This window comes from Brassica napus, chromosome C9 (assembly GCF_020379485.1).
Source record: "Brassica napus cultivar Da-Ae chromosome C9, Da-Ae, whole genome shotgun sequence".
Lineage (NCBI taxonomy): Eukaryota > Viridiplantae > Streptophyta > Magnoliopsida > Brassicales > Brassicaceae > Brassica > Brassica napus.
In genome coordinates, this window is record NC_063452.1 from 57,230,807 (window position 1) to 57,258,407 (window position 27,601).

Below are 27,601 nucleotides of genomic sequence, written 5' to 3' on the forward strand. Positions count from 1 at the left end.
TACAGAAAAACATACATTACTCACATCACAGTCCTTAATTAATTTCTGTGACGTATGTTTGTTTTAAAATCACATTCATCAATCACGACAACGTTTACTACGACATATACTCATGATAAGAGAATTGATGTAACTTGATTACTAGAGAATCATGCAGAGGCATAAAATGTTCTGGAAAGCACATATTTATATTTTTGAGTTGATAATAACATTTCATAGTTTGGAAAAAAGAAAATAATCCCCTTCTTTTCCAAGGATTTGGAACAAAGAAATAAACAAACATTATCGTCTCATCTGTGTTTATGGTATATTGACTGATGGAACAAGAATTAAAACTGGTGGATTAGAAAAATGGGAACGTGGAGGATGCTTCTTCACTGGTGAAATTGATGGAGAACACATATAAATGTAAGGGAAACGTAACAATAATGCTATTAGAATAAGTTCTGTTTATCACTTGATGGCTGAAATCTACAATGTGCTGACAATAGTCACGTTATTATCGAAAATGTTCCAGTTTTCACTCATTTCCTCGTCCATATTTTCTTTATTCTTCTTCAGTTATGTCTAAATTGCTAGCATGATTTGAAAGTTTATTCCAAATCCATTCTAAGGTTTTGCGTCTATTTGACGTCATGATATTTCATATATATGCTACAGTTATAGAGTATAATCTTTATAGACCAGACAACATTGTATGTTTGTAATTATTTTCTAATTTTTTTTTTTTTTGTTAAAGGGTATCATCTTTCTAAGTTAGGGTATGAATTCCCAAGAAAAATATTTCATTCACTAAATAACTTGCCAAAATAATATTGGAAGTTTCGATAAATGAACATGTATTATGGTATTTGAATTTAGCAAAGTATAGACGAAACCATGTTGTTAAAGCTACAAATCAAATCAGAAGAAGGATATTTAATGGAGAAAATGTTCTGATTTGGGTCGATAAGATGTTCACTTTCAATCATTAAAAACTAAATTTAGTAGTAGATAGCAGATCAGATACCTAACTATTCAATAAATATAATTATTAGTATCCACACACTAATCTTTCGAACATATCTGTATTAAAAAAAGTTCCATTACAAATCTTTTTAAAAGGCATTTGTTCTTTAGACTTGGAGAAAAGACAAAGAAGCTCCAAGTGCAGGTGGAATAAATCCTCTGTTTGAAACGACTTCACTTGTGTCGTTTCCTTTTTTTTTTTTTTTTAATTTTATCTTTGTGGCTCACAAATAATCTGCTTCATCACTTACTATTATGCTATAGCACCTACTTGTATGTGTACTCATCATGATTTTATTCTGGGAACATTCGTTTTTAAGAAGACAAAGAGAAGAAAGAAGAAGTTTTAAAGCATGGAGAGAATGATTTTCCACAAAGTCCTAGAAGTATGAGCCACATACACCAAAGCGCTTTGATGGAATGTTGTCAAGATCATAAATTGAGTGAACATGTACAATTATTAAGTTACCAGCAAAGACTAATTCATTTAGGTAAAGTTACTATACTTGAGAACTTGAGGAATCGAAGACCAAAAGCTTTTTCTAAGAAAGTCAATCTTATCAATTTTCCAAGATTAAGGGGAAACTGAGACAAGAAACCTCAGGGGAACATACCGTGTTCATTAGGGCAAACATTTTTTTCCATACAACATATCCTGGGGGTTCTAACATGTAAACACTTAAAGTAGTAAAGCAGTAGATACGTAGTAAAGAAGTAGACATGTAGTGATGGAACTGAAACAATCACTTTGGTAGCTAGCTAGTGCTAAGAACAAGTTGGTCAAAACAGGGCCGAATCAGAGATTTCGGGAAAAAATTTGGAGGCCAAAGCCAATGTTTCATCTAGCAGTGCCCAAATCTGGCCATGGGTCAAAATTTAACCATCAGCATATGCACCCTTTTCAGAAAATGTAATCAGAGTGAAACCAGTACTAGATGTCGTCTCCCCAGCTTTGTCTTTGTAGTTATTTCTTATCAACTTTGAGATGGAAACTACTGTTTCACTGCGAGGTGCAGGCATGTGCGTATTTCCAGTTTCTTGATTTAGCATGTGCAACTAGAGACCAGAACAGCTTCAGTTTATACCTGAAACCTCTTTCTTTCTTTTAATGTTTGCTGTTTTCAAATTAGCTTCCTTGCCAATCTTGGCGGTTCATTATTGGCGTATTCTTCTAATTACTAGTGCAGGTTTGAAGCCTTTCAAATAATTGTTTAATGGATTTACTTCGCAAGCTTTCTCTCTTCTTGAAGGAGTTTCGTTGATGTATTGGTATTCACAATCTATCAATACTATAAGTCTATAACCATGATTGTTTGTATTCTCTTTGTAACCCCCACATGTATCTTTGTGAATATACCAAATTGCTAGTAGTAGCAAATCTATGTTAATAATTCTACAAGATTGAAACCGCAGAATCAATCAAGAACCAGAAGAAACAGATAGGTATTATCATCATCAAAACTAACAAGAGATGGGTTTCATAAGTCAAGGTTTACATTATTGAAAAGTCTCATAAAAAACATGCTTATAATTAGAAAAAAAAGAGAGAGAAATAAACATGATGATAACATGATATCAAATAAGCTTAGAAGTGATGAAAAGGAACCTAACCTCGGGAGATATAGATTCAACTTTAACCGCTCGAGTTGACAGAGTTCCAGAGCTGGACCCACTTGACCATGGCATCAGCAGCTTGAGTGAAGGCAGGATCATCCGAACCCAACTGCTCTTTCACAGCTTTAGCAAGCTCAACCACACAATCTTCAACACTAACCGCACTCTCAGGCAACTTCAAAGCCTCGAAAAACGGAACACTCTTCTCCATCAGCTTCATCCCTTCCCACTTCTTCCTCAAACTCTCCACAGCATCTCCCCTCTCGTTCCTCCACACATAAGGCAGCCCGGTTTTCACACCGTACCCCAAATGATCAGAGATGTGTTTCAAACACATCCCACACCAAACATCCTCAAGCGTTTCCCACCTCACTTTCCCTTCACCAGCGATTCTAAGCGCAGGCACCAAAGCTGGTCCCACCAGCTCACGGTTAAAGGCAATGTTGATCCCGCTTATGGGCAACATAGCCTTCAAGGGAACGGTCATAACCGCGTCAACGTAGGAAGTGTTCCTCTGCTCCGTCTTGAGAGCTTGCGTTGGAGCGTCAAGATCAGCTAAGTTAAGCCAAAGTCCACAAGAGGCAGCGCAAGGGACACCGCTCCTAAGGCTAAACGGGTACCCACGCACGAAATCAGCTCCCTCGCAGTAAGGATCGTAGAGGGTGTTGAAGAAGAGAGGCGTGGCGGGGTTCTCGAGGTTGGTCACGTGCTGAGAGACAGCATCCACTAGAACTCCCTTGGGATCTTTGGCAGGGACACAGTCGTCATCGATGGAGACGATGTACTTCTTTTTGGAGACGAGGTAACCGAAGTATCTGCAGGAATAGCCTGAGAACATGGTGGCATTGGCTGCGCCGACAACTTTCTCAATGTCGGGCTTGGAGTAGACGTCAACGTCGAAGCCTTCAGGTATGTTGAGGTCGTCCTTGAGCTCAGGGTCTTTGACGATGATGAGATGGAAACCGGAGAAAAAGGGTTTCCAGCTGTTGAGGAACTGGGTTAGGTCGGCGTTGAGAGCTCCGATGACAATGTCAACCTCGTTCTTGTTTATCTCAGACGACGACATGTTTGAATATCAAGTAGCAAAGTTCTAAGGTAATCTTCTGCAGGTACATCAAAATTTGAACTTTTTTTTCAGGAAACTAGCGAATAGCATCAAAAAGTTAAAAACTTTACATAAGCAAAGTAGAGAACAGAAGTAAAGATTAGATTTTTAGATTATATAACTCATCAGTGGTTACTAGACAAAACAGAACCTGATTCAAACACACGATCCATCCACATAACCTAAGGCCTAATCAAGATCTACTTCTCAGTCAATTCAGGATCGCATGAATATTACGGTAAGCGATTGATTGAGATCAACAAGTGGGACATTATAATTGAAATTTCGATTAAATCTAGTGAGATCATGCTATAAACGGAACAGCGTAATCAGTTAAGTCTATACCACATAGAGCAAAAGGTCTCACATTTATTCAAATTAGGAATCGAGCGGTACCCAGAAAGAACAAAGGGATTAGCAGATCAAACAAAGCAATACCCACAAGTTATATATATATATAAATCGACGAGAAAAGCGAATGAAGAGAAGGAGAAAGGTTTTCGGTTGTGAGAGATGGACCTGGAGAATGCAGCAGATCCGATGTTTTCTTCTTCAGAGGGATGAAGAACACGAACTTTGTGTACGTAGGATTGAATTTATCACGTTTCCGAAGAATTGGTCTAAAAACGTCTCGCGCATTTGCTGCTGCGTCCCGCAATTCCCTCTTCTATCGTGCGTGTGCGTGTCGTAACGTTAGTGCGCGTCAACGTGTTAGAAAAAAAGGACTCCATCTTTATTAATCCTTAACCCATAACCGAATCTAACCGGATGGTCTGATTATGAATTGTCTTTCATTCCTCCAAGTCATAACTTGTATCCACAAACCACAATCCGAACCAAAAATATCCTTTATGTTGGAATGTGATATCGATGCACTTATTGGTTTTGTTGCAATACTAAACTGGATCCTAACAAAACTCAATTTCATTTCAACTTACCGACCCCTAACCAAAGGCCAGATGAAGATCAAGAACCAGATCATTAATTATACTCCCAAGTCTAAACACGTACCGACCTCAGGTACCAAACCTATCCTAACAACAATGCAGGGTCTAGTTTAGTCTTTCAGCCACTTGTAAACCAAAGCCTGATCAAGATCAAGAACCGGATCCATTAACAAAAGTATTTCAAGAATGGATATACTCAAAAGTCAACACTCTTAGCTAACCTCAATATACCATTACCAATCCTATCCCCAATAATAATACGACTTCGAGATTTCAACCAGATCAATTATTATACTCAAAACCCGGTTAGGGCTGTGAAACATCAACTCTCTTTATTATTTCCATTAAAGACAAGTCTCTAAAACAAACAAGTCGAACTTAAAAACATTACAAAGTTACATTAAAAAAAAAAAAAACAAGGAAAAACAAAAGGTGGTGGTGGTGTCAATCAAATGGGCTGTGTGCACTTCTTCTGAGAATGACCAAGCAAATGACACCTCCCACACTGCACAATCCTCTTCGGTCTCTTCAAATTCTCAACTCTAACCACTTTCTTCTTCGGCCTCCCCGGCGGCCTCCTCGTCTTCGGCGGCCGTATCCTCATCAACCCTCCTCCTCCTTCCTCCTCCTTCCACATCCTCCTATCCGCCACCTCCTTGATCACCCCCGAGTACGTCTGCTGGTAACTCGACACCGTGAAACACGGCTCCGCAAACATATGCACGTTCTGACCGCACGAGATCAGCGCCGCGGCCGCGTGAGCGCACGGCAATCCGTACAGCTCCCAGCGTCTGCAAGAGCACACACGTGTCCTTATGTCAACTATATTAGTTCTCTCCGTCGAGACTATCTCAAACTCCACCTCGTTTGCTCTCAACACTTGGTAACACCTCGCGTCCGACACAGCTTCTGTTACCCTTCTCTCAGCTGATGGCACGAGTATAGAGTTCCATCTCATGCTCATGTCCCGGCGCGCTTCGAACCAGGACGATATCTGATGACGGATATGCTCCATCATCTGCGTGATCGGGAGCTCGTGGCACTCCAACGCCCAGTTGTACAACACCTCCGTGATCCCTAACCCGAAGTGTCCGTATCTCACGCCTTGGAAGTACGCAACGGCCCAGAGGTGAGGAGGGAAGAGCTCGAACCAGCGAGCCACGTCTTGGGAGATCTCATTCATCTCCGATATCTTCCCCTCGAACTCCGCGGCCGTGAGCGCGTATACCGCGCTCCAGAAGATGTTAACGAGCTTCGTGTTCTTAAACGTGTCCCTGAAGCTCTCGCTCACGTAGCGGAGACAGAACCCGTGGAAAGCCGTGGGGAAATGCGTCTCCACGGCCTCCACGACTCCGCTCTGCCTCTCGGAGAGTATCGTCAGCCTCGGCATTGCGTCCGTATTCATCCCGAGAAGCTTCCTCACCTCTGACAAAAACCAAGACCAATTCTCACCGCTTTCGTTGTCCACAACCGCAATCGCCAGCGGGAACAAACCGTCGTCCGCGTCCACGGCCGCCGCGCAGAGTATCGCTCCCAAGTACTTCCCTTTGAGGTGCGCTCTATCCAGCTCCAGAAGAGGCCTAAAAGAGCTGAAGAACCCGGAGATACACGCCCGGTACGCGATGAACAGCCTCTGGAAACAACTCTCAGGCCCGGAAGCAGTCGCGAACGCCACGCTCCCGGGGTTAGACACCTTGATCTGCTCGCAATACGCGGGCAGAAACCGATAGCCTTCCTCGTAAGTGCCGTGAAGCGCAGCCATACTCCTCTCTTTCCCGCGCCACGCCTGCATATAAGAGACCGCGACTCCATGCTCGTCCCTTATGTCCTGCAGTATCTCTTTCGGTTTATACTGAGGGTTGTCTCTGATCCGCGCCTCCACCGATCTAGCGACCCACCCGACGGAGGCTTGCTGGTGGTGGAGGTCGCGGACGCCGTCGCAGGTGTGCTCGGCGTTCAGCGTTCTCACGGTGAACGTCGAGACGCCAGGGCATTTGGCGGCGTGGATGCGCCAGGGGCAGCCTTCTTTGGAGCATTTGGCGATGAATCTGCTGCGGTCTGATTTGACGATGCGGAGATCGAAGTGGAGAGCGATCGCTAAGTCTTTTAGAGTTCTCCTGCAAGTTTCCACGTCGGGGAACTCTCTGCCGACAGCTAGAGGATGATGATGATGATGCTCTGCTGTTGCCAAAATATCGTCGGAGTCTAGAGTGATTAAAGCTCCTTCCGCCATTATGCATTGCATCTGTCGTCAATGCAAAACACTTATCATCATTACCTACTAGGAAGAGACATAAACAGTCAAAAGAGTAACGGAACACACGAAACCCTAATTTCCAAGCTCAATTGAAACCAAAAGGAGCAACCTTTATGAAATCTAAAGAGACCCATTTAGAGAATCAACAACATTACAGAGATTCCAGACGGAGAAATGAGAGGATTGATTAAAGCTAAAATCACCTTTTTTTCCAGAAATTGGATTAACTAATGGGGGATGATGGGATCTTCGATCCGGATTTGTTTGGAAGTTTCGGAGCTGGTTAACAAACTCCGCGAGGCTTTTAAGCGACCATGATTGTAAGCATCTAGGTTTTATTTTTTCAGGGTGGAGGAATTTCAGACGGCGACACGAGAGAAATGAAACAAAGGGGAGAGAGAGAGAGAGATGGGGGAAAGTGGAAGAAGATTCTGACACGTGTCATGTTTCAAATGGTGTAAATGTTACGTTAATTTTTTCCTTCTAGTGAGGATAATCAGGTTCGATTGTTCAGAAAAAAAATTAAATTAAAAAAAAATAATGATGTTTCAAACTATTTAAACACAACTCTAAACAGTACTGTATTTTACTAAAAGTCTAAAACGTAATATAAACAAATGCATTTTGGTAAGTTTTGATAAGACAACTAAGTAAAACTAGATTTAAAATTAGATTGAAGGTAAATGATAAGAAGGATGGCTGTCCATGCTTTATGGATTTGAACAAAAGTTGCAAAAAAAAAAAAAACAGAACATATTAGTTTGTAAAAAGACAACAAAAAAAACTTGTGTCCCCTGCTTCTCGCATGGTTCATCGGATGTGTCCATGTTATTCTGATTGGTTCTCGTTATTCCTCTGTCTGTGTCTCCTTTCGCTTCCTTTTCCTCTGTTTGTTTCATTACAATCTCATAAAAATTTCTTACACTTTAACGTGGGTCCTTCAACCTCTTGAAGGACCCCGCCATCGTTAATCCCCTCAACAAAAAAGAGTTTCAATCTTTATTGTAATTTAGGCTTTTTCAGATTCTGATAATCATGAATTGTTTTCCATGTTTCAATTCACAAAGGAACAGAAACCTTTCTTGTAAGAACGGGACTAACGAACACGATGATCACGACTTCCGACCACCTGGTAATCATAATAACGTTTTTAAAACATTTTACATATTTTTAAAAAGCTGTTAGCTTTCTTTTCCCCGCGACTTTCGAATATGAAAACTTGATAAAATGTGGTTTCAGTGGCGACGACGAAACATGTAGAGGAAAGAGAAACAGAGCAAACGCCGCTTAAAACATTCAATTTCCGGGAACTAGCGATGGCGACGAAGAACTTCCGGCAAGAATGTCTTATAGGAGAAGGTGGGTTCGGTAAGGTTTACAAAGGAACCCTTCAATCTACTGGCCAGGTTTATTACTCCCCTTCAAAAAATTCACAACTTTAGATACGTTTTCAATGATTCATTACAATGATGGGACGAAACTAATATTACATGTTGTAGCTTCGGTTCCGAACCTCCTAGTATTTTTTTTTTTTAAAGTTATTTGGTTGCTTTTGTGAGTGTAGGTTGTAGCTGTGAAGCAGCTAGACAAGCATGGACTACATGGTAACAAAGAGTTTCAAACACAAATCCTGTCATTAGATAAACTCCAACACCCGAATCTCGTCAAGCTGATAGGATACTGTGCTGATGGAGACCAACGGCTTTTAGTCTATGAATATTTCTCTAGTGTTTCCCTTCAAGACCATCTCTACGGTAAATAACATTCACCTTTTAAAAACATTTTCAATGTTTTAGAGATTGATGACAATGGGGTCTGATACGCAGAGCAAAAGCCAAGCCACAAGCATATGGATTGGATAACGAGGATGAAGATTGCCTTTGGTGCAGCGGAAGGACTGGATTACTTACATGATAAAGTGAATCCACCGGTGATATACCGTGATCTAAAAGCTTCTAACGTCTTGTTAGACGACGAGTTTTACCCTCGGCTTTGTGATTTTGGTTTGCAAATTCTATCCCCCGGAGGTGGTGACAGCTTGTTTCTTTCTTCAAGGGTTATGGACACTTACGGTTACTCTGCTCCTGAGTACACTCGAGGGGAAGAGGTCACTATCAAATCAGATGTTTATAGCTTTGGAGTTGTGTTGCTTGAACTTATAACTGGTAGAAGAGCTATTGACACTACTAAACCTAACGATGAACAAAACCTAGTTGCTTGGGTAACACGCTACATCTCTTCCTTGTCTTTGAAGCATTTTTTTTTGATGATTTGTTTATGTTTTTATATGCGTAGGCACAACCGATATTTAGAGATCCAACTAGATATCCGGATATGGCGGATCCTCTCTTGAGGAAGAAGTTCTCAGAGAGAGGGTTGAATCAAGCAGTGGCGATAACATCAATGTGTTTACAAGATGAACCAAGTGCTCGTCCTTTGATAAGCGATGTCATGGTTGCGCTTAGCTTCCTTTCCATGTCTACAGACGGTGTACCAACCGCGGTTCCGGTGTCATCGTTTAGGGACAAGAGTATGTCTATTGCTTTGAGCAGACACGGTTCTTGTTCTGTGGTTCCCTTTTCTCTTCCTCGGAAAGAGGAAGAGGATGCATCTAGTGTCTCATCATCAGACTCAGAAGATGAAGAAGAACAAGAAGAAGAATCAAGAAGTATGAAGAAGCAAGATGAGGAAACAAAAGGAAACGATTCAGAAGATGAGTCTGATTCAAACTCAGAGAAGGATCAAGAAGAAGAACAAGATTCTCCTCAGTTGGAGAAAGCTAGAAGCTCTAGCAGTTCATCTGACTCTGGAAGCGAGAGGAGAAGGTCTATTGAAGAAACTAATGCAACTGCTCAGAGCTTGAAGATAAAGTATGGTTATAGCTCTGAAGAGGAAGATAACGAGAGGCTGAGCAGTAAAAGCAGCTTTAAATCAAATGGAGAGAGTTTGCTTTCTTTGCGGTTTGACAGCGAAAGAAATCACAATGATTCCTCTAACAACACAAGCATGCGAGTCAATAGTCTTGCTCATGATGATGATGATGAGGAGGAGGAGAATCATGAAAATCGGCTTGAGCATATTCATAGCTCAAAATCTGAAGTCCAAAGTATTTATTCAGACGATAATACATGCGAGGGAAGTGGTGACTCGTCTTTGCGTCGGATCGAACCAGAGGAAGAAGACCATGATTCTTCTGATCAAGAGTGAATATTTTTTTCAAGAGTTTTCTCTCAGAACTTGTTGATTAAGAAAGTCGCGATTGAACACATTTGCAACACGAATAAAATGTTTCAACTTCTCTTGTTTTAAAACAAACCAGTTCTTGTCGCATGAATCTAACATACATTTGTCTGCAACTCTTTTCGGAAATATGAAACTTAACACACACTTTTGTGTGTATACCTTGAATACAGTATGTTAGGAGTAAAATGTTTACAATACATTATCCAACCATTTTGTTTTTCAAAATATTTTCATTAGCTAGGAGATCAATGTTACAAAGTTAAAAGATTATAACTAGTTATACAAAAGTACTAGCTCTAATAGAAACCATATTTATTTTTCTAATAGTTACTATATGTTTTATACTTTTTTCTAAACGCTAGACTTGCTGAGATATGTTATGTATAGTAGATGAACTCATGGGTTGGATCTAGAAAGCATTTTTCTAAATAGTATTAGGAAAAACAATGTTTTGTGAACCGATTGAGGTAGTCAATTATTGAGATGGCTTGTTGTACACTTGTACTCTATACATATAAAAAGGTTCAACTATATGTATTTATTAATGTTAAGTGGTCAATTTATAATGGTATCAAATGGTTAAGTATGTGACAAAAATATTTATATATATAGAGAGAGAAACAAAAGAAAATTACAGAAAAGAAGGCCTTGGCATCATAACATTTGGTGTTATATTCTGCTGAGGAAAATGTTCAATTTTCTAATAATAGATTGCTTGGTTCCAAGGGAATGTAACACATAATGTACATTTTAATCATTTAAGCCAATCATTATGCATACATTATAGAGTTCTTGAGTATTCATTATAGACTCCATCTGAAGTTAAAATTATTTTTTTAATTACAGGATTTTTATTTTGTAAATAATAAAAAGCCAGTGTGGAAAATTTGGATAAGATTGATCGATGAGAAATGTATTGATATAACTCAATTCTTACATAATGCATATATACAGTATTATAGTTTTCAAAATATCAAATGTACTAGTGCAAAGGATACGTCACTAAAAGAAACAATCTACCGAACAGTAGTTGAACTCATTGCAAAAAGAAAAGAAGAAAATAAAACTAAAGCTATCACTTTCTTCTCTAGCGAACCGTAACTTCATGTGCACACGTTAACATCATTGTAACTTCACAACAAAGTCAGAAGAACACATAACACGACCACCACCAAATTGTATTCCAACAAAGTTTATAAACAAAACAATATAGAATTACATTAAAACATTTGGTGGGTTATCATTTTCATAGTATATATACGCAATATGAATATAAGTAATGTAAAAGGAAAGGCTTGGTAGAAAATGAGAGATAGAATGGAGAGACTTGTGGTGCTTCCTTTCTCCGTCGGATGTATCTCCGACTCAAGCGTCGACGTTTTATCTCCTCTCTCTAAGCATCACCACCATTCTCCTCAAGGTTCTTTCCCTATTCATAGATATATTGTAGTGTATGTATTAAGGTAAAATCCCATGCATGTATCTTTTATGTGATATATTGATGTATTTTCGAAAGGGATTCGTGACCAAGAGGAGGAAGAAAACATGAAGAATGTATTCAAGTTCCTAGCGGTATCTAAACCGGAGATATCTACGGGTATTAACCGGCTTTTCAAGAGCTTCAAGACCATTTCTCAACTCTTTGGTAATCTTATCTAATATTGTCAAAGTAAACACTTGATAGACCCACTTTTTATCTATGTTTTTTTGCTTCATGTTAATAACGTAGCTTACAAAGAAGAAGAAGAGAGTGAAGAAGGAGAGACATCAGGACTAATGGAGATAGGAGCACCGACAAACGTAAAACATGTATCGCACATTGGTTGGGAAAGCAGTAGAGAATGGAAAGATCTCATACCGCCGGAGTTGCTCGCAGCCGCCGCTGCAAAAGAAGATGCCGCCGCCGGAGTTGCTCATCTTCAACCAACTTTATAATTCACTTCCTCTATTTAAATTTATTTTATGTTTTGTACACGAATCTAGACATACTTTGATACATATGGCCAATATGGGGGATATCTGATCTATAAATATAATGTATGATATGCCGTATATATATTGGAGTGTATAGTGGTTATATATAATATCTAAATGTGTTTGTATGTAAATAGTAAGAAATGGATATGATATATATGCGCAAACTGTTATAAAATAATTTTAATGTTTTAGAATATACTCTCTCGGTTTCCGAAAGTAAATTTCCTATAGTTTATTTTTGTTCCACAAAAATAGATTTTCTATATTTTTAAGGTACTTTTGTATACTTCTGAGAAACATTAATTGTGAATATTTAAATTGATTAAATTTTATTGGTGGATAGTTATTGGAAAGTGTATTAAAAAAATAAATTGTAAATTAAATTGTAAACATTTATTATATTCTTAATAAACGTGAAAACTCTAGAAAATCTTACTTCCGGGAACGGAAGGAGTATATATTAAACATTATTGGAGGCATTCATTCAGTTAAGTTTAAACTTATTTTCTGATATTATTAGTGGTACTGAGGATTTTCATTTTTGGCACTTCATATGATTTTGAAATATAATCAACAAAGCACTTGGAATGTTAAAAAAAAATAACTAAATCTGATTCTACAACTTCATACTATTATATAGTTTATTGTCATAAATATATGATTTTAACAAACCATTAGACAAAACAAAAAATGATTTTAACTTCTAGAAACCGTTGATTCGTGAACCAAACAATGACTTGCTGTGGGAACAAAAAAAAAGAAGAAAATTCTAAAAATTGACTATCTGTCAAGTCAAACAGATAGATTCGTAGGATGTGTCATAATCTTGGGAGATTACAGATAAAACACTCCGTAAAAGTAAAACCAAACCCAAAACTTTTTAGTGAATGAATCCAACAAACAAACAAAATAAACCAACTTTTAAGTTGTTATCTTTAGGCTAATTACAGAGTAAATCTAATCCCTAAATCTCCGTTAATCTTTTGAAGACTAAATTAAAACCCCACTTTTGATGTGATTATCCCACTAATCCTTAAAACTTTTTTTTTTGTTAAAGCAATTTTAATCTCTCTCTCTAGATTTTTGTAGGAGTTTTTGTTCTTTTGCCATCACTTTCTCTCTCCCTCTCTTTATCGTCAGAGAGAGAGAAACAAGGATTGATTTGGTTCGATTGAGATTGATGGGTTTATTAATCGAGGATGATAACGACGGCGGCGAGGTTTTGATTCCGCCGGCGAATTTCTCGATGGTGGAAGACGGAGTTTATCGATCTGGGTTTCCTCAGCTCGAGAATTTCGGTTTCTTATCGACCCTCAATCTTAAATCCATCATGTAAAGATTCTCTCTTTCTCTATGTTGATTCTGAATCTCCTGGGATTTTGTTTTTATCAAAAGAAGAATCTTTCATGTACCTTTTTTCAAAAAAAAAAAAAAAGAATCTTTCATGTAAAGGTTCTCTCTTTCACTCTCGTTGCTTAATTGGATTACAAAAAAAAAAAGCAAGTTTTGATTTGTTGGGTTTTATGGAAAACAGTTATCTGTGTGCTGAACCATACCCTGAGGAGAATCTCAGGTCTCTTCAATCCAACAACATCAAGCTTTTCCAGTTCGGTATCCAAGGCAAAACGGTATGATTTGCTGATTCTGTAGGACCTTTTATCATTGAAGAAATTGGATTTAATGAGCTGCTCTTCAGTTGTTGGCTTATATTTAGCTTCATTTTGTATCATGGTTATGTTTGCCATGTCTTGTTCCTGTTTAGTCTTGTGCTGGCTTGTATTGGCTACGCCTTTGAGTTTTCTGAGTTTGGATTGTTTTTTTTTTTTTTACGCACCCATAGGATCCTCCAACTCCTATGCCAAAGGATACAGTCTTGAGTGCTCTTAGAGTACTTGTTGGTAAGGAATCAATAGAGCGACCCGACCCTCTCATGTCTTAGTATCTTCTCTTTTAGCTCTCTCATTTAGTTTCTTTTCTTTTGTTTGCTTACAGATGTTAGAAACCATCCAATTCTCATCCACTGTAAGCAAGGAAAGGTAAACCCCAAACCCTTTTATCCGATTTCTGAAGCTTTCGGTTGAGAATAGGTTGAGGTCTGATGGCGTTTGTGTATTTTTTTTTGGCTTGATCACAGCATAGGACGGGTTGTCTTGTGGGATGCTTGAGGAAAGTGCAGAACTGGTGCTTATCATCTGTTCTCGAGGAATACCAGAAGTGTGCCGGTTTGAAATGGAGACAAAGAGATTTAGCGTTCATAGAGGAGTTCGATGTGCACGGGTTAAGGCAATGTCTGTACAGCATAATCTACCAGTACAATGGTTATGGTCTGAAGAGGAGAAAGTTGCTGTATCAGGAAGAGAATCTTGTTGTTCAAGAACAGCATAAACCTCAAGCCACCAAAGGGTGGTGAACAGAAGTTTGAAAATCGGAGGATTATATCTTTTTCTTTTCTTTTTTAGATTCTTTATACTTGTCTGTGATGGACGGATGGTGATTCTTCTGAGTTTAGGGTTACAACAGAGGATTTTATTTGGTCTCTTTTTCTTTTACAGCCTAGAGAAATTTACAGATGGATTCTAAAGACACTAACAACACATGTCGATTTTGTTTTGTTATTTATGATTCGTTATGTCAGTTACAGAAAAACTCAGTAGTGGTTGACAATTGTTCATTTCGTTAACATCGTCATATTACGAACTGGTTGATCTTGTGTTCTCTCCATCCACATTGTCCAATGCTAATCTAAACTTAAGAATCTTGTGAAGCTTGGCAACAGGTTCGACAGTCTTGTGTGGTGTCTGGTTATCAGCTGCTGCAACTTCTGCAAGCAAAAAGAAAATTGTATCTATTTTTGTTTTGGTAAACAACTAACAAGCAAGGTGTTTAGTGTTTGTGGAGGGAAGTGAAGTGAAGATACCCTTATCAGAGAAAGCAAGACATGTACCAATTGTCTCCAAGTATTTTCCAACCTTTTTTTTTTGAAACAAAACAAAACCATAAGAAGAAACTTAAATATATTTAAGCAAATTTAGTTGCAACTTACAAGCTTGATTTTGCCATCAATGGTCAAAACCGGATTCAAAGTATCCAAACCCTGAGAACAGAAAAACAACAAGAAGACAAAACTCAGAACGTATTTAAACCTATACAAGAACAAGAGAAACAGAAGGAGTAAAAAAGTTAACTGATAAAATATATGGAGCTTCTGATGGGATGTCAATGTGCCTCGCAACATCGTCTAGATCAATCAGAACATACTCGGCTTCTTCTTTAGTGACCTTCACTGATTCATCATTCATCTGGAAAATACGTACTACTCTTAAGTGAGGTAATTGAATTACAAGCTCGATTAAGAGGAAGTAGCCAAGTGACAGAAGAAGTGTCCTGCGTCTTTCCACTTCTACATAAGAATTGCCCTTTAACACACGACAAGAACGCGGCAGCATATAATTTCTGGGCCCATATCAAACGAAGCCAACTATAACAATTACTATTAAAAGGCCCACTAAAGCCCGAAAGAGGAAACGGTGAGAGGTCGTCGTCTATCTTTATTTTGTTGACCGGCAAAAATTGCATGGATTAAAGTTGTATTTTGGTTTCACATCTCAAAAATATAGTTGTCTGAGTAATCGAAATTTCGATTATCGTGTGAGAAGAATGAATAACTATCGTGTGGAAATTGCGTTTCTACCTGAGCCACCAACCAAAGAATAACACACAAAAGCTGTAAAGCATTGATTCTTAAGTCGTCGAAATATCAGATACTTTGTGATCAAGTCCAATTTCAATTTGATTCTCATTAAAGAAATGCAATAGACATGTCATCCTCAAGCGCTGCCCAAGCGCAATGAGAATTGGATTCTTTCTCGTAAAAAAAGACCATAAACCCATCTAGATGCTTTGGAAGATTGAAAAAGGAGAGGCAAATGCTTTGAACACACAAATGTTGTTTCTCTAAAGCTTTTCAGACACAAATCAAAGTACCAATCTCTTGTTTTGTCAGAAAGTTCAACTCTTCTTCCTCAAATTCTCACAGGTTTCACTAGCAGAATTGGCTTAACTAACATGTCTGCTAACACACACGCATATAAACAAACAGATTGAAATCAAAGAACCAAACTCAAAGCTCGTTTCACCAAAAGATCAACCAGATGAGAGAATTTGCAGCTAACTATCCAGAAAACAAGAATTTAAAACAATACATAAGAAGATTCATAATAGATATCAGTAGCTTTTTATATAATATCAAGCATCATTGCAGTTTTTTTCATTTTATCATCACATCAACAACTTGAAGAAAACCCAAAAACAAAGATCACAACTTTTTAATTAAGAAAAGGAAACAAATCACCAAGATCACTTCTTGAGGCTTCCTCTGATTCCAGGTTTAGGTTTGGACGATTCGGGAGCAGCCAGAGCCTCGTGGAGATTCTTCGGCTCCTCGTAAGGCAGCTTAGGATGCTTCGACTCGTGATGGATCTGCATCGTCTTCAGATCCGGCGCCGTGATCTTGCAGTGAGGACACTCGTACTTGGCGTGGCCTCCTTTCTCCTTCCCCGTCCTGTCGGCGAGACCCGCCCTTCCTCCTCCTCTATTGGTCAACGCTGCGTCGGCCTTCGCCTGGAGCTCCTTCGCCGTGTGTTTCTTCGGCTTCGCCTTGCCTGTCATCGTTTGATTGGCGGCGGAGATGAGAACCCTAACCCTAATTTGTCTGATTGGAGAGACGAAAGGATTTGAGAGAGGGGCGGGGGCGAGAGGCTCGATGCGAGATTATTTATCAGCACGTTTATAAATATTAAAAATTAATAAAATAATATATATAGCCAAAGGTTTTTATAGAGTGCAGTACGGTGCATGGTAAGACTTTGTATCATATTCATTCAATCCCCACAGAATGACACGTGGTAAGATCTGGAAGCGAGTTATAATCGTGAGAAACGGGATAATACCTGACACTGTCATTTTCAAGGATCATTTTACCAAAGTTGAGACTTCTTTTTCTTTTGCTAAAATGTAAATATTAGTATTTCAAAAAATAAAATATGAGGATTATAAATAGTGATTAACTAATAAATAACAAGCTTTTTTTTTTTTTTTTTTTTTTTTGAAACACATAAATAACAAGCTTATAAAGTAGATTTCATGGTAAAAAAATGTAAGAAAAAACATATAATCCAAAGACAACTATATATCATCCGTTTAGTTTAGTAATTGAACAAGAAAAGAAGTAACCGATATAAAGTTGAAGCTCTTGAATGAAAACCGGGCCAATAATAATACCAAGGTGAGACCCAGAGACAAAGGGAAACACTTTCTCTAGAGTTTTCTACATATTGAATGTATCAATGTATTTTCCGAATGTATCAATGTATTTTCCCTGGTTTTACAGTCTTTGTTTGTGGTTCAACCGTAGAACCAGCAGTATTAAGAAATTGGTGAAAAATGGAGGCTACTATACTCAATCAAAATCTCTACCGTTAAAGTCTGTTAGTTCTTTTCTTTTTAGTTTTGTGAGGAAGATTTGAGTTTCTCTTGGTTCGGAACAAAAGAAGAGAGCTCTGTTTTATTTATTTCTTGTATACACACACGGATTATTGGTTCTATTTTATTGAATTTTTCATCTTATGAAAACTACAAGACTGATGGGGGCTGGTATTATTTATTTGGACTTCTTTTTTTTTGAAAAAAAATATATATTTGGACTTGACCTCCCAAAATATATATAAGCAAAAAACAATGTTAAAAACAACTTTATAAGCAAACTAGAAACAATCTTATACCATTATTTTGGGTTATGAGTCTTAACACTTATAGTGAAACTGAGATAACGAATAAACCTGAAAGTTCAAAGATTTTTTTTTTATCAACAATTCAAAGAATTATATAAAGTCTCTTATTAGTAGAAACGGAAAATTTGATTTGAGAATGACCAATTCGAAATCATAAGAAGTTATTAACCTTTAGCTTTATTGGTTGAGCATTTGGTTCAATAACTAAAAAGATCAAACTATGCGGAAATAGGAAGACACAAAGTCACACAACTCAGACAGAGAAAAGTTCAGGAAGTTTCAAAATGGGATTGTTCTCAAACAAAATCTCCAGAGAAGAAGTGAAGCCTGGAGATCACATCTACTCATGGCGTACTGCCTACGTCTACGCTCACCACGGTTCTCTCTCCCTCACTCACTTCCCTTTATATGTTTCTATCATTTTATCGAATGTTTCTCTCTATGCAGGAATCTACGTAGGCGATAACAAAGTCATACATTTCACTCGTGGAGGTGGTCGACAAACTGAAACCGGGACCTTTTTGGACAAGTTGGTCGTTAGTTCATCTCCTAATTATCCTCAGTGTCTGGTCTGCAAAGATCATTCCAGCTTCAACGGTGACAAGGTCATTACCTCTTGTCTTGATTGCTTTCTTGCTGGAGGAAATCTCTACCTCTTTAAATACAATGTTTCTAGGTCTTCCTTTCTTGCCAAACCTAGAGGTGGTACTTGCACATTAGCACCTTCAGATCCTCCTGAGGATGTTCTTGTCCGTGCAAATTTCCAATTACATATGGATGGGTGGTTTGGTGATTATGACGTCACAGAAAACAATTGTGAAGATTTTGCTATCTACTGTAAAACTGGTTTACTGGTCTGCAAGAAGAATAGATTTGGAACCAGTGGTCAAGTCAATGCCGCTGCTGCAGCTTCGCTTGCTTTAGCCTTGCATGCCTGTGGGTTAAGTATGCTCGGAGTTGGTGTGTACTGTTACGGTCGCGTTGCTAGTGACGTAAGTAGGAATGGTGATGTTATCAAGGTCCCTGCGAAGAAGCTCGTTTCCATATTGGAATCGGATCGTACTTCACCAAGAGAAGGCTGGTTGAGCATTGCCGGTCCCAAGTTTAGGGGTGAATGATGATGTTGCCTAGTCATTATTAAAAAAAAAAAAAAGATGATGATGCCTAGTTGGTGTTGTGAGTAAAGAATTTGCTTCTGCTTTTGTTGTTGAATTCTAATAATCTACGATCCTTCATTAATTCTAACCCGGTTTGTCCTAAGTCCTTACCGAGTGAAAAAAACAAATACAAGATACCAATCTCTGTTAACTAATTGTTTGCTTCTGCTCTGACTGATTGTGCAGCCTGTGTTTTCATCTAGAGAAAGAAGTTTGCATCATAAACTAATCTCCAAAAACTGTTTATGCTAAAGGGTTTATTGCGTACAGTGGTAAGGTTTGTTTTTGCTTACTGAAGAAGGTAACATGGTTTCAAAATTATATAAAGGCTAAGTCAATTACTACTAGACAACTAAAGCAACTCTAGTGGTCGACCAAAAGAAAAGTTATTCTAGACTTGTAGTGGACTTAGGACTAATCTATATTATATTTGATCTGTATTGGAATCTATCTCTATATATCTATATCTTTATATATATAGTTGGATTTTTCCCTTTGACAAGTAGCATAGGGGTTTGATGACATATGTCCCATATATTTTTAGTTTCTTTGCATTTTATGTCATTCTTCTTTTACTTGATTGCAATTTGGTTTAATATTTTTTAAATGTGCACTATAATCTTTCTTACACTAACCATTATTATATGAAGTTTTATAATCTATTTTATTGGTCAGTAAAATTAAAGATGAATAAAGGAAAAATAAAATAATATAAATATATTTTAATATTTTATTTATTCACAACAAAAAAAACATAAACTTTTACTATTTTATTATTTTTACTATTTTCTATTATTCTATTACAAATTATAAATTTATTTGACTATTAAAAATTATAAAATAACTAAACAAAACAAAACTAGAATACGACGCATAATCTAAATCTAAATCTCCACATCACAAAGAAAAAATAAAATATTATAGTATCACTAACTCGATAAAAGTGTGGAACACAAATGAACACATCAAGCACCAATCCAAAAAACCAAAAAAAAATAGATCGGAGGAAGAATAATCAACGGAAGACCAAAGTCACTACAAAGCAGGAAAACACATACCTAAAACATAGCCACCAGCTAAGAGGTAAAAGACACCTCACAAACAAAACAACCACATACAAGGCGCTCATGCCAATGAAAAACCATAAAGCTCTGAATATAAGAGACCAAAACTCCAAGAGACTAACTCCACACACCTAAACCAAGGAAAACATGAGAAGAAGAAAGACAACATAAGAGAGGAAGAATGAAATCCAACCACAGAGAAACCAAAGCTCAAGTTTGAGACAAGAAATAATCTTCAAAGCCCACAAAACATACACGAAAGAAAACACTATGCAAACCTGGAGTTGCAAATATGGCGAAATGGAAAGCCACCAGAGACGCAACCAGCGATGAAAAGTGTAACGAGATGAGAGAACAAAGAGGGAAAAAAGACTATACAAAATCAACAAATTGTGGAACACAAATGAACGCGATTAAACCAACCAAAAAAACGGATTAGAGGAAGAGTAATCATCGGAAGACCAAAGTTACCACGAAAATGGAAAACACATGCTTAAAGCATAACCACCAGCTAAAAGGTAAGAAGCACCTCACAAACAAAACAACCACATACAAGGCACCATGCCAATGAAGAACCACAAAGCTATGAATAGAAGAGACGAAAGCTCCAATAGACTAACTCCGCACACCTATACCAAGGGAAGCATGAGAAGAAGAAAAACAACCAAAAGGAAGGAGAATGGAAGCCAACCACAGAGAAACCAAAGCTCAAGTTTGAGACAAGAAATAATTTTCCAAGCCCACAAAACATACACAAAAGAAAACACTATCCAAACTTTGAGTGGCAAACATAGCGAAATGAAGAGCCACCAGATACGTAACCAGCAATGAAAAGTGTAACAAGATGAGAGAACAAAGAGAGAAAGAATACTACACAAAATCAACAAACCGTGGAGCCATCCTCAAGTTATGAAGAGAACATAAACGTTAGATCACCAAAAAGTAGATCTTGAAAACCAAGACGAGCATGGACTATCAACGGCAAGCCAACTACGAGGAAGAAAACATAAAAAAAGACAACTAAACTCTGACCCAACCTAAGGAGATGTAGTTCCTAACATTAGCTAATCTAAAGAAGAAGAGGACAAATATTGACCAGAACAGCGTACAACATCATGAGAAATAACCGCACAACTGGAACTCATAAACCTGATCTACAACAAATATCAGATAATCTCACAAGAGAAGAAGACGAGAAAAAACAAGAGAAACGAATGTGAGTCTTTTTCCGGTGATGGTAAGAAACACCCACACCGGAAATGTAAAAAAATACATAGATGGTGACGGCTCAAGTCAAAATATGCCGAAAAGACATCTTAGGAGAATAATGCTCGACGTTGTTAAAAAAAAAGAATAATGTTCAAAATATGAAAATATGAAAATATGAAATACAATTTTGACGCTGAAACCGTTAATATTAGAATTAACAAATGCTTAAATGAAAGTTATTGAAATTTAATTGGTTTTACACCTGAAGCTCAATTCACCACTAACAAATATTACTATACACAAAACAACACATTATTGAAAAGACAAACACATAATATATTAACCTATAACCTAACACTACATAACACAATAAAATACTAAATCATGCTCTTTACAAATAAATAGTGACCACATAATTACATCATCAAAAACATCATACTTAACAATAATAAAATAATATTCTGCGCGAAGTGCGGACACCCCACTAGTATATATATAAAGTAGATTTTTTTTTCCATTCTTTTGACATGTGGAATAAGGATTTGATGACATGTGTCCTCATATATTTTTTTTTGTTTACATTTTACGTCTTTTTTTTTAAATTACTGCAATTTATCCCGCTATTTTTTTTAATTGTTAACTATCTAAATCTTCTTGTACTAATCATCATCTAATAATCTATTTTATTAATCATTAAAATTCAAGATGAACAAAAAATAAGTAAAATATATTTCAAATATTTAATTTAGTCACAACAATAACATAAACTTTCATTAATTTATAATTTTTTACTATTTATTTTACTATTAAAAATTATAAAGTAACCAAACTAAGAAGAAGAAACTAGAGCAAAACACATAATTTAAATCTAAAACATCCACAGTCACAGAGAAAACTAAAATGTCATAGTAACACTAATTTAATAAAGGTCTGAAGTTGAAAGGAGATCAAGAACGAAAACTAAATTACCTCACCTTACCATAGAGTATCTTGGTCACAACAAACATAAGTTAGAAAATGGTAGAAAGATAAAATATGAGACAAAGCAATCCCCGAACAAAAAAGAGCGCAATCAAGCACCAACGAAAGAACCAAGAAAGAAGTCAGAGGAAGAATAATCACCGGAATGCCAAAATCACTATGAAACAACAAGACACATGTCTAGGTCACCGAAAACACAACCACCAGCTAAGAGGTAAGAAAACTCTCACAAACTAAAGAAACATAGACAAGTTGTCCATGTCATCAAAGAACAACAAAACTCTGGATAGAAGGGACCAAAAATCCAAGAGATTAACTCCGCACACATATACTAAGGGAAAGAGGGGAAAAATAGAAACAACCTGAGGAAATGGAGAATGAGAGACAGGCACCGAAAAATCGAAGCCTAAACTTGAGACCAAAAACAATTTTCTAAACCCACAAAGCATACACAAAGGAAATCACTATCAAAATCTGGACTAACAAAAATGGCGAAAGGAAAAGCCACCAGAGATACGAGCACTGATGAAAGCTGCAACGAGATGTGAAAACAGAGAGGGAAGAGGGAGACAAAACAAATCAGTAAACCATGGAATCTTCCTCAAACTATGAAAGATAACATAGAAATCAGATCACCAAAAAACAAATCTTGAAAACTAAGACGAGTGGGGACTATCGACGACAGACCAACGACAAGGAAGACAACATCAAAGACGACTAAATTCTGACCTAGCCTAAGGAGATGCAACTTCTAACATAGGCAAAATTTAAGGAAGAAAATGAGCGCCAATATTGACTGGAACAGCCTACAACACCGTGAGAAACAACCGCACAAGTGAGAACTCATAAACCCGATCTACAACAAATACCAGATAATCTCACGAGAGAAGAAGACGAGGAAGAACAAGAGCACGAAGGTGAGTCCACTTCCGGTGATGTGCGGTGACCGTTTACACCAGAAAGGTAAACGAAATACATAGATGGTAACGGTTCAAGGTCAAACTATGGGGAGATGGCACAAAACATCTTACAAAAATAATGTTCCAAAATATGAAAAATAAAATACAATTTTGATGTTGGAACCGTTAATCTTAGAATCAACAAATTTCTAAATGCAAACTTATTGAAATTCAATATGTTTTACATCAAAGACTCACTTCACCACTAACAAGTGCTACTATACACACAACAAAACATTATTGAAAAAACAAATACATAATATATTTACCTATCACGTGTCTAATACATAGCACAATAAAATATCAAATAATACTCTTAACAAATAAACACGACCACATGATTCATCCAAAAATTATACTTAACAACAATGAAACAATATTCCATTCGCGCGGACAAGGGGACTATAAATTTTATTCTGAATTAAAGGCCGCATCATAAAGTAGACTAGAAAATTAACAATGAAACAATATTCCATTCGCGCGGACAAGGGGACCATAAATTTTATTCGGAATTAAAGGCCGCATCATAAATTAGACTCTAGAAAATTGTAAATTCTTTTTACTCGTTATAACCACGAAGAGACGTGAATGTGATGTGCTTTCCAGTATCTGTTACGAAAGGGTTTTTGGGTACAATGGTAGGGTAGGGTTTGTTTTGCTTACTCAAGAAGGAAACACGGTTTCCGAATTAAAATAAAATAAAAAGTCAATTACTAGACAACTAAAGTTATTCTAGTGGGTCGACCAAAAAAAATACTATTCTAGACTTGAAGTGGAGTTACGCCTAATGTATTTTTTATTTTCATCGGTACTGGAATTGAACTAGAAACTTTATTCGAGCTCAAGTGTGGTTCTAATCTCATAAGAAAGAACAAATAACAAAACTATCAGGTTATCAATACAAATACCAGAAACAACATTTTCCGCAGAAGTATATTATCTGCTTTATCCCGGCTAATTTTTGTTCGTCACCCAGCGTAAAAAGTTTTTTTTTTTCTTTTCTAATTCAGTTTAAGTCGTCACTGAATAGTGTATTTTGCTAAACAATCGTTACAATTGACCAATATTTGCAAGTTAAGACTCAAACTACGAAAATTACAAACTAAGAATCCAACAAACTAGAATTCAACGAGTATAGTCCTCGATGTTAACACCACATAAAACTGTTGTTTTTTCGGTTTATTGAAACGTACAAGACACATACGGTTTACAAAAATTGCGTGACATTTCTACAAAAATATTGGGCTATTTTCTAATCAATTTGAATCTTTGATGGCTGTTTAGTAGATTCCATAGTTTCGGGGTCTTTTCACAAATATTTGATAGTCTAAGGGCATATAATATATTTTTCAACTTTAAATAATAAGGAAAAGAGAGAGAGAGAAAATCAGAAAACCTAACTCATTAAGCAAAAGTGAATCAGAGAAGACACAGGAACAAGAAGAAGATGGGATTGTTCTCCAACAAGATCTCCAGAGATGAGCTCAAGGCCGGAGATCACATCTATTCATGGCGATCTTACATCTACTCCCATCACGGTTTCCATCTCCTTCACTCTCTCTCTTATCCACATTTTCGTTTAGTCTCGATCACGATCTTTAGCTCCTTTCTCTGGGTTCTATGCATTCCATTTCATAGGAATCTATGTAGGCGACGGTAAAGTCATTCACTTTACTCGTCGAGGTGGTCTTGAGATCGGAACCGGTACTTATCTGGACAACATCATCCAGATCTCAGTTCCTCGTCACGGAGACAACCCTTGTCCTAATTGCGGAGATCAATCGATTCTCGACGGCGTAATCTCTTCTTGTCTTGACTGCTTTCTCGCCGGGGGAAGCCTCTACCTCTTCCAGTACGACGTCTCCAAGGCTGTCCTTGTGGCTAAACAGCGAGGCGGTACCTGCACTACAGCACCTTCAGATCCTCCTGAAGAAGTCGTTCACCGCGCTAAGTGCCTTTTATGGAGTAATGGGTTTGGTGAGTACCATCTCTTGGACAACAACTGTGAGGATTTTGCTATCTATTGCAAGACTGGTCTGCTTGTTTTTTCGGTCACCAAGTCTGGAAGTAGCAGCCAAGTCAACGCGGTGTGTGCAGCAGGTGGTGTTGCTTCTTTGGCACTCAGGTATTTAGGGGTGGGAAGGACTGCTGGTCAAGCGGCTTCGTTGGCGGTGTCTCCAGCTACGGTGGTTTCTGCTGCAACCAGGGCTGTTACGATGACGCTTGGACTTGTGACTACTGGTTTTGGTTTTGGAGCCGTGGCTGTGGCGGGATACAGTAATTACTGTATCGGTCGTGTGGCTTACGACGTTGGTGTGAGAAAGGATGTTCGCAAAGTCCCTGTGGAAGAGCTTGCTACACTTATGGCAGTTCGCAATATATTGGACAATACTAACAGCGACAAAAACAAGTAGTGGAAAATTATTTAACCACTTGTTTCATGGATTGTTGATGAGTCATTGACTCTAATCTGTTGTGTAAGAGACTTTACTTCTGCTTTGTTTGTATTGTGTAAACTGTATTTTTAACTATTTGAGGAAATGGCAAATACAGTCAAAACAATATTTATTACTTTCAAGAACTAAACTCTATCAAGAGATTTAGATAAAGATCAACTCCATGATAAAACTGCTTACTCTTCATTTACATAAAGAGTAATGGAGAGTCAAGACTGTAATTAGTTCCTTCCTCAGACATCACTTCAACGATTTTTTTAATTGCAGGAGACAAATATCTTACTATTAGCAATGGTCTGCTACTGAGAATAGTAAGATGGGTGGAATGGCGGCATTACAAATCCAGCTTGCTGACCATAGTAAACAGCTTGAGGAGGTGCGGCTGAGTTATAGAGCCCAGCAGCTAATGGGTTCGTGTAAGGGCCAACAATACCACCACGTGCTTGGTTCACAACACCAAAAGGGTTCAAGTGTAAGCCATGATGATGACTAGGTTCAATCATAACACCACCAGCTTCTTGTCTATGAACTTGTGTATTACCACTGCGATCTCGAGGCCGCTTTCTCCCCTTCGGCTTCAGCTGTGGCGGCTCCACGTTGCGTTTCCTCTGCGCCTTCTGTCTCTCCAGCTCCTCCACACGCTCCTCAACCCTCTCCTCAGAGAACTCGGCCTCAAGATTCCGATCTTTGATGATCTTGATCACTGCTTTCAACGCACTAACTTCTTTATCAGTAGCTACGTTCTGCGACTTGAGAGAGTACTTATCCTCCTTACAAACTCTCTCAGCAGCTTCTCTCGACTCCTTAACGTAACCTTTCAACACAGAGACCGGCTCAAACCCGTCAGTCCTCCCGCACTCGTACATGAACCTCACCGCCAAGATCGGTTTCCCAATACTCAAAAGCTTCGTGATGATCTCTCCGACTCTTTCTTTATCTAAACCGATCTTGTTACACAACAAAGTCGCTTGCTTGTACTTTGCAATCATTGCCACGTAACGTGACAGCTCCTCAGAGTTGAACTCGGATCCTAACTTAAACGCTGCGACTAAGTGAAGAAACAGTAACGCCTCGAAAGGTTTGTTACCTATCTTCGTCTTCCAATCGTTAGCAACCTTCTTGGCCTTATCTTTCGTATCGACTCCGATCTTCACATCATCGTTAATCTCAATCAAAGCTTCCATCAGCAAAACGAAAACTCTCCTTACATCAACCGATTTACCCTTGCTCGAGCCACCATCGATTGCGTTGAGCACCATCGACGCCGGATCTGGCGAGTAACGAAACGCTGCGGAGAGCTCTTGGTTAGGCATCGCATCGTCATCCCAATGATCAGCCAGAAACTTGCTTAGACCGATCGAGTCCATTTTCTCGCATAAGGCTCTCAACTCGGGGCGAGTAACCACCAACGGTGGCTCTGGATCATCGGCGGTTTCGATTCTAGGCGAATCGTTGTTCGGTGAAGGAGGTTCGGATTGGAGGAGGCGGAAACGGGTAGAGAGGGAGGATTGGAGAGAGGAGAAGTGGGAGTCGATGTCAGACCAGGAGAGAGAGAAAGAAGGTGAGAGGAGAGAGCGGTGTGATTGGAGATCGTCGAAGGCTTTCTTCAGATTTTGCTTCTTCTCTTCGATTTGATTAATCGCGGCGGCGATTTGTTCAGTCTCCGTCATCGTTGTAACCCTAGATTTCTATTCTTTATCTTCACCGGCAAACATGAAACCCGCCGATTTATCTATTCAATAAAAGTATGGTAGTTGGCATTCAGCTATCGGTTCGGTTATTTACATAAAATTAGAAATATGGTCTGATTCGGTTTGATACTACATAAATTAAAC

At 38.1% G+C, this 27,601-nt stretch overlaps 10 protein-coding genes across 16 annotated transcripts; 5 read left to right on the forward strand and 5 right to left on the reverse strand.

The window, feature by feature from the left end:
- Positions 1 to 2,432: 2,432 nt before the first annotated feature.
- Positions 2,433 to 4,448, reverse strand: LOC106372223 (probable UDP-arabinopyranose mutase 5). Of its 2 annotated transcripts, none has more exons than XM_013812389.3 (2): positions 4,247 to 4,448; positions 2,433 to 3,725 (listed from the first exon to the last, which is right to left on the reverse strand). In XM_013812389.3, the coding sequence occupies exon 2, from the start codon at positions 3,686 to 3,688 to the stop codon at positions 2,642 to 2,644; it is 1,047 nt and encodes a 348-aa protein (XP_013667843.1). In that variant the 5' UTR covers positions 3,689 to 3,725; positions 4,247 to 4,448; the 3' UTR covers positions 2,433 to 2,641. The 2 variants fall into 2 exon arrangements, with proteins under 2 accessions (XP_013667843.1, XP_048625079.1); XM_048769122.1 differs by having other exon boundaries at positions 4,095 to 4,427.
- A 539-nt stretch (positions 4,449 to 4,987) lies between these two features.
- On the reverse strand, positions 4,988 to 7,361 carry LOC106372222. Of its 3 annotated transcripts, none has more exons than XM_013812387.3 (2): positions 7,135 to 7,361; positions 4,988 to 6,919 (listed from the first exon to the last, which is right to left on the reverse strand). In XM_013812387.3, the coding sequence occupies exon 2, from the start codon at positions 6,917 to 6,919 to the stop codon at positions 5,123 to 5,125; it is 1,797 nt and encodes a 598-aa protein (XP_013667841.1). In that variant the 5' UTR covers positions 7,135 to 7,361; the 3' UTR covers positions 4,988 to 5,122. The 3 variants fall into 3 exon arrangements, with proteins under 3 accessions (XP_013667841.1, XP_022565776.1, XP_013667842.1); XM_022710055.2 differs by having other exon boundaries at positions 4,988 to 6,955; positions 7,135 to 7,349; XM_013812388.3 differs by having other exon boundaries at positions 4,988 to 6,952; positions 7,135 to 7,334.
- A 362-nt stretch (positions 7,362 to 7,723) lies between these two features.
- On the forward strand, positions 7,724 to 10,242 carry LOC106370581 (receptor-like kinase LIP1). The gene is made up of 5 exons (XM_013810585.3): positions 7,724 to 8,063; positions 8,171 to 8,337; positions 8,496 to 8,685; positions 8,758 to 9,152; positions 9,227 to 10,242. The coding sequence occupies exons 1-5, from the start codon at positions 7,967 to 7,969 to the stop codon at positions 10,136 to 10,138; spliced, it is 1,761 nt and encodes a 586-aa protein (XP_013666039.1). The 5' UTR covers positions 7,724 to 7,966; the 3' UTR covers positions 10,139 to 10,242.
- A 1,044-nt stretch (positions 10,243 to 11,286) lies between these two features.
- On the forward strand, positions 11,287 to 12,347 carry LOC106370580 (CRIB domain-containing protein RIC4). Of its 2 annotated transcripts, none has more exons than XM_013810584.3 (3): positions 11,287 to 11,594; positions 11,691 to 11,771; positions 11,904 to 12,347. In XM_013810584.3, the coding sequence occupies exons 1-3, from the start codon at positions 11,480 to 11,482 to the stop codon at positions 12,107 to 12,109; spliced, it is 402 nt and encodes a 133-aa protein (XP_013666038.2). In that variant the 5' UTR covers positions 11,287 to 11,479; the 3' UTR covers positions 12,110 to 12,347. The 2 variants fall into 2 exon arrangements, with proteins under 2 accessions (XP_013666038.2, XP_013666037.2); XM_013810583.3 differs by having other exon boundaries at positions 11,371 to 11,594; positions 11,691 to 11,819.
- An 848-nt stretch (positions 12,348 to 13,195) lies between these two features.
- On the forward strand, positions 13,196 to 14,785 carry LOC106372215 (tyrosine-protein phosphatase DSP5-like). 2 transcript variants are annotated; one of them, XM_013812378.3, is made up of 5 exons: positions 13,211 to 13,483; positions 13,686 to 13,779; positions 13,992 to 14,049; positions 14,144 to 14,187; positions 14,286 to 14,785. In XM_013812378.3, the coding sequence occupies exons 1-5, from the start codon at positions 13,332 to 13,334 to the stop codon at positions 14,559 to 14,561; spliced, it is 624 nt and encodes a 207-aa protein (XP_013667832.1). In that variant the 5' UTR covers positions 13,211 to 13,331; the 3' UTR covers positions 14,562 to 14,785. The 2 variants fall into 2 exon arrangements, with proteins under 2 accessions (XP_022566164.1, XP_013667832.1); XM_022710443.2 differs by lacking the exon at positions 13,992 to 14,049 and having other exon boundaries at positions 13,196 to 13,483.
- Positions 14,748 to 15,970, reverse strand: LOC106372221. 2 transcript variants are annotated; one of them, XM_048769123.1, is made up of 4 exons: positions 15,337 to 15,970; positions 15,195 to 15,245; positions 15,069 to 15,120; positions 14,748 to 14,969 (listed from the first exon to the last, which is right to left on the reverse strand). In XM_048769123.1, the coding sequence occupies exons 1-4, from the start codon at positions 15,595 to 15,597 to the stop codon at positions 14,842 to 14,844; spliced, it is 492 nt and encodes a 163-aa protein (XP_048625080.1). In that variant the 5' UTR covers positions 15,598 to 15,970; the 3' UTR covers positions 14,748 to 14,841. The 2 variants fall into 2 exon arrangements, with proteins under 2 accessions (XP_048625080.1, XP_013667839.1); XM_013812385.3 differs by having other exon boundaries at positions 14,748 to 14,972; positions 15,337 to 15,954.
- Positions 15,971 to 16,362: 392 nt separating this feature from the next.
- LOC106372218 (protein METHYLENE BLUE SENSITIVITY 2-like) lies at positions 16,363 to 17,141 on the reverse strand. Its single transcript, XM_013812381.3, has one exon. It carries the CDS (start codon positions 16,817 to 16,819, stop codon positions 16,508 to 16,510), a length of 312 nt encoding a protein of 103 aa, XP_013667835.1. The 5' UTR covers positions 16,820 to 17,141; the 3' UTR covers positions 16,363 to 16,507.
- Positions 17,142 to 17,769: 628 nt separating this feature from the next.
- On the forward strand, positions 17,770 to 19,200 carry BNAC09G41480D (protein LEAD-SENSITIVE 1). Its single transcript, XM_013812377.3, has 2 exons — positions 17,770 to 18,318; positions 18,388 to 19,200. The coding sequence occupies exons 1-2, from the start codon at positions 18,225 to 18,227 to the stop codon at positions 19,056 to 19,058; spliced, it is 765 nt and encodes a 254-aa protein (XP_013667831.1). The 5' UTR covers positions 17,770 to 18,224; the 3' UTR covers positions 19,059 to 19,200.
- A 5,452-nt stretch (positions 19,201 to 24,652) lies between these two features.
- LOC106372213 (protein LEAD-SENSITIVE 1) lies at positions 24,653 to 25,874 on the forward strand. Its single transcript, XM_013812376.3, has 2 exons — positions 24,653 to 24,848; positions 24,949 to 25,874. The coding sequence occupies exons 1-2, from the start codon at positions 24,758 to 24,760 to the stop codon at positions 25,722 to 25,724; spliced, it is 867 nt and encodes a 288-aa protein (XP_013667830.1). The 5' UTR covers positions 24,653 to 24,757; the 3' UTR covers positions 25,725 to 25,874.
- Positions 25,859 to 27,531, reverse strand: LOC106372212 (truncated FRIGIDA-like protein 1). The gene has a single exon (XM_013812375.3). It carries the CDS (start codon positions 27,434 to 27,436, stop codon positions 26,066 to 26,068), a length of 1,371 nt encoding a protein of 456 aa, XP_013667829.1. The 5' UTR covers positions 27,437 to 27,531; the 3' UTR covers positions 25,859 to 26,065.
- Positions 27,532 to 27,601: the final 70 nt, after the last annotated feature.

Coding starts and splice junctions, on each gene's coding strand:
- LOC106372212 (XM_013812375.3), bottom strand. CDS start 27,436: ATGACGGAGACTGAACAAATCGCCGCCGCGATTAATCAAATCGAAGAG.
- LOC106372215 (XM_013812378.3), top strand. CDS start 13,332: ATGGGTTTATTAATCGAGGATGATAACGACGGCGGCGAGGTTTTGATT. Junction 14,050..14,143: donor TGCTCTTAGAGTACTTGTTG/GTAAGGAATCAA, acceptor GTTTGCTTACAG/ATGTTAGAAACCATCCAATT. Junction 14,188..14,285: donor TCCACTGTAAGCAAGGAAAG/GTAAACCCCAAA, acceptor GCTTGATCACAG/CATAGGACGGGTTGTCTTGT.
- LOC106372221 (XM_013812385.3), bottom strand. CDS start 15,597: ATGCTGCCGCGTTCTTGTCGTGTGTTAAAGGGCAATTCTTATGTAGAA. Junction 15,121..15,194: donor TTGATGGCAAAATCAAGCTT/GTAAGTTGCAAC, acceptor CAAAAAAAAAAG/GTTGGAAAATACTTGGAGAC. Junction 14,973..15,068: donor TCTTGCTTTCTCTGATAAGG/GTATCTTCACTT, acceptor TTTTGCTTGCAG/AAGTTGCAGCAGCTGATAAC.
- LOC106370581 (XM_013810585.3), top strand. CDS start 7,967: ATGAATTGTTTTCCATGTTTCAATTCACAAAGGAACAGAAACCTTTCT. Junction 8,064..8,170: donor TCACGACTTCCGACCACCTG/GTAATCATAATA, acceptor ATGTGGTTTCAG/TGGCGACGACGAAACATGTA. Junction 8,338..8,495: donor CCCTTCAATCTACTGGCCAG/GTTTATTACTCC, acceptor TTGTGAGTGTAG/GTTGTAGCTGTGAAGCAGCT.
- LOC106370580 (XM_013810583.3), top strand. CDS start 11,480: ATGAGAGATAGAATGGAGAGACTTGTGGTGCTTCCTTTCTCCGTCGGA. Junction 11,595..11,690: donor TCACCACCATTCTCCTCAAG/GTTCTTTCCCTA, acceptor TATTTTCGAAAG/GGATTCGTGACCAAGAGGAG. Junction 11,820..11,903: donor GACCATTTCTCAACTCTTTG/GTAATCTTATCT, acceptor TTAATAACGTAG/CTTACAAAGAAGAAGAAGAG.
- LOC106372223 (XM_013812389.3), bottom strand. CDS start 3,688: ATGTCGTCGTCTGAGATAAACAAGAACGAGGTTGACATTGTCATCGGA.
- LOC106372222 (XM_013812387.3), bottom strand. CDS start 6,919: ATGCAATGCATAATGGCGGAAGGAGCTTTAATCACTCTAGACTCCGAC.
- LOC106372218 (XM_013812381.3), bottom strand. CDS start 16,819: ATGACAGGCAAGGCGAAGCCGAAGAAACACACGGCGAAGGAGCTCCAG.
- BNAC09G41480D (XM_013812377.3), top strand. CDS start 18,225: ATGGGATTGTTCTCAAACAAAATCTCCAGAGAAGAAGTGAAGCCTGGA. Junction 18,319..18,387: donor CTACGTCTACGCTCACCACG/GTTCTCTCTCCC, acceptor CTCTCTATGCAG/GAATCTACGTAGGCGATAAC.
- LOC106372213 (XM_013812376.3), top strand. CDS start 24,758: ATGGGATTGTTCTCCAACAAGATCTCCAGAGATGAGCTCAAGGCCGGA. Junction 24,849..24,948: donor TTACATCTACTCCCATCACG/GTTTCCATCTCC, acceptor TCCATTTCATAG/GAATCTATGTAGGCGACGGT.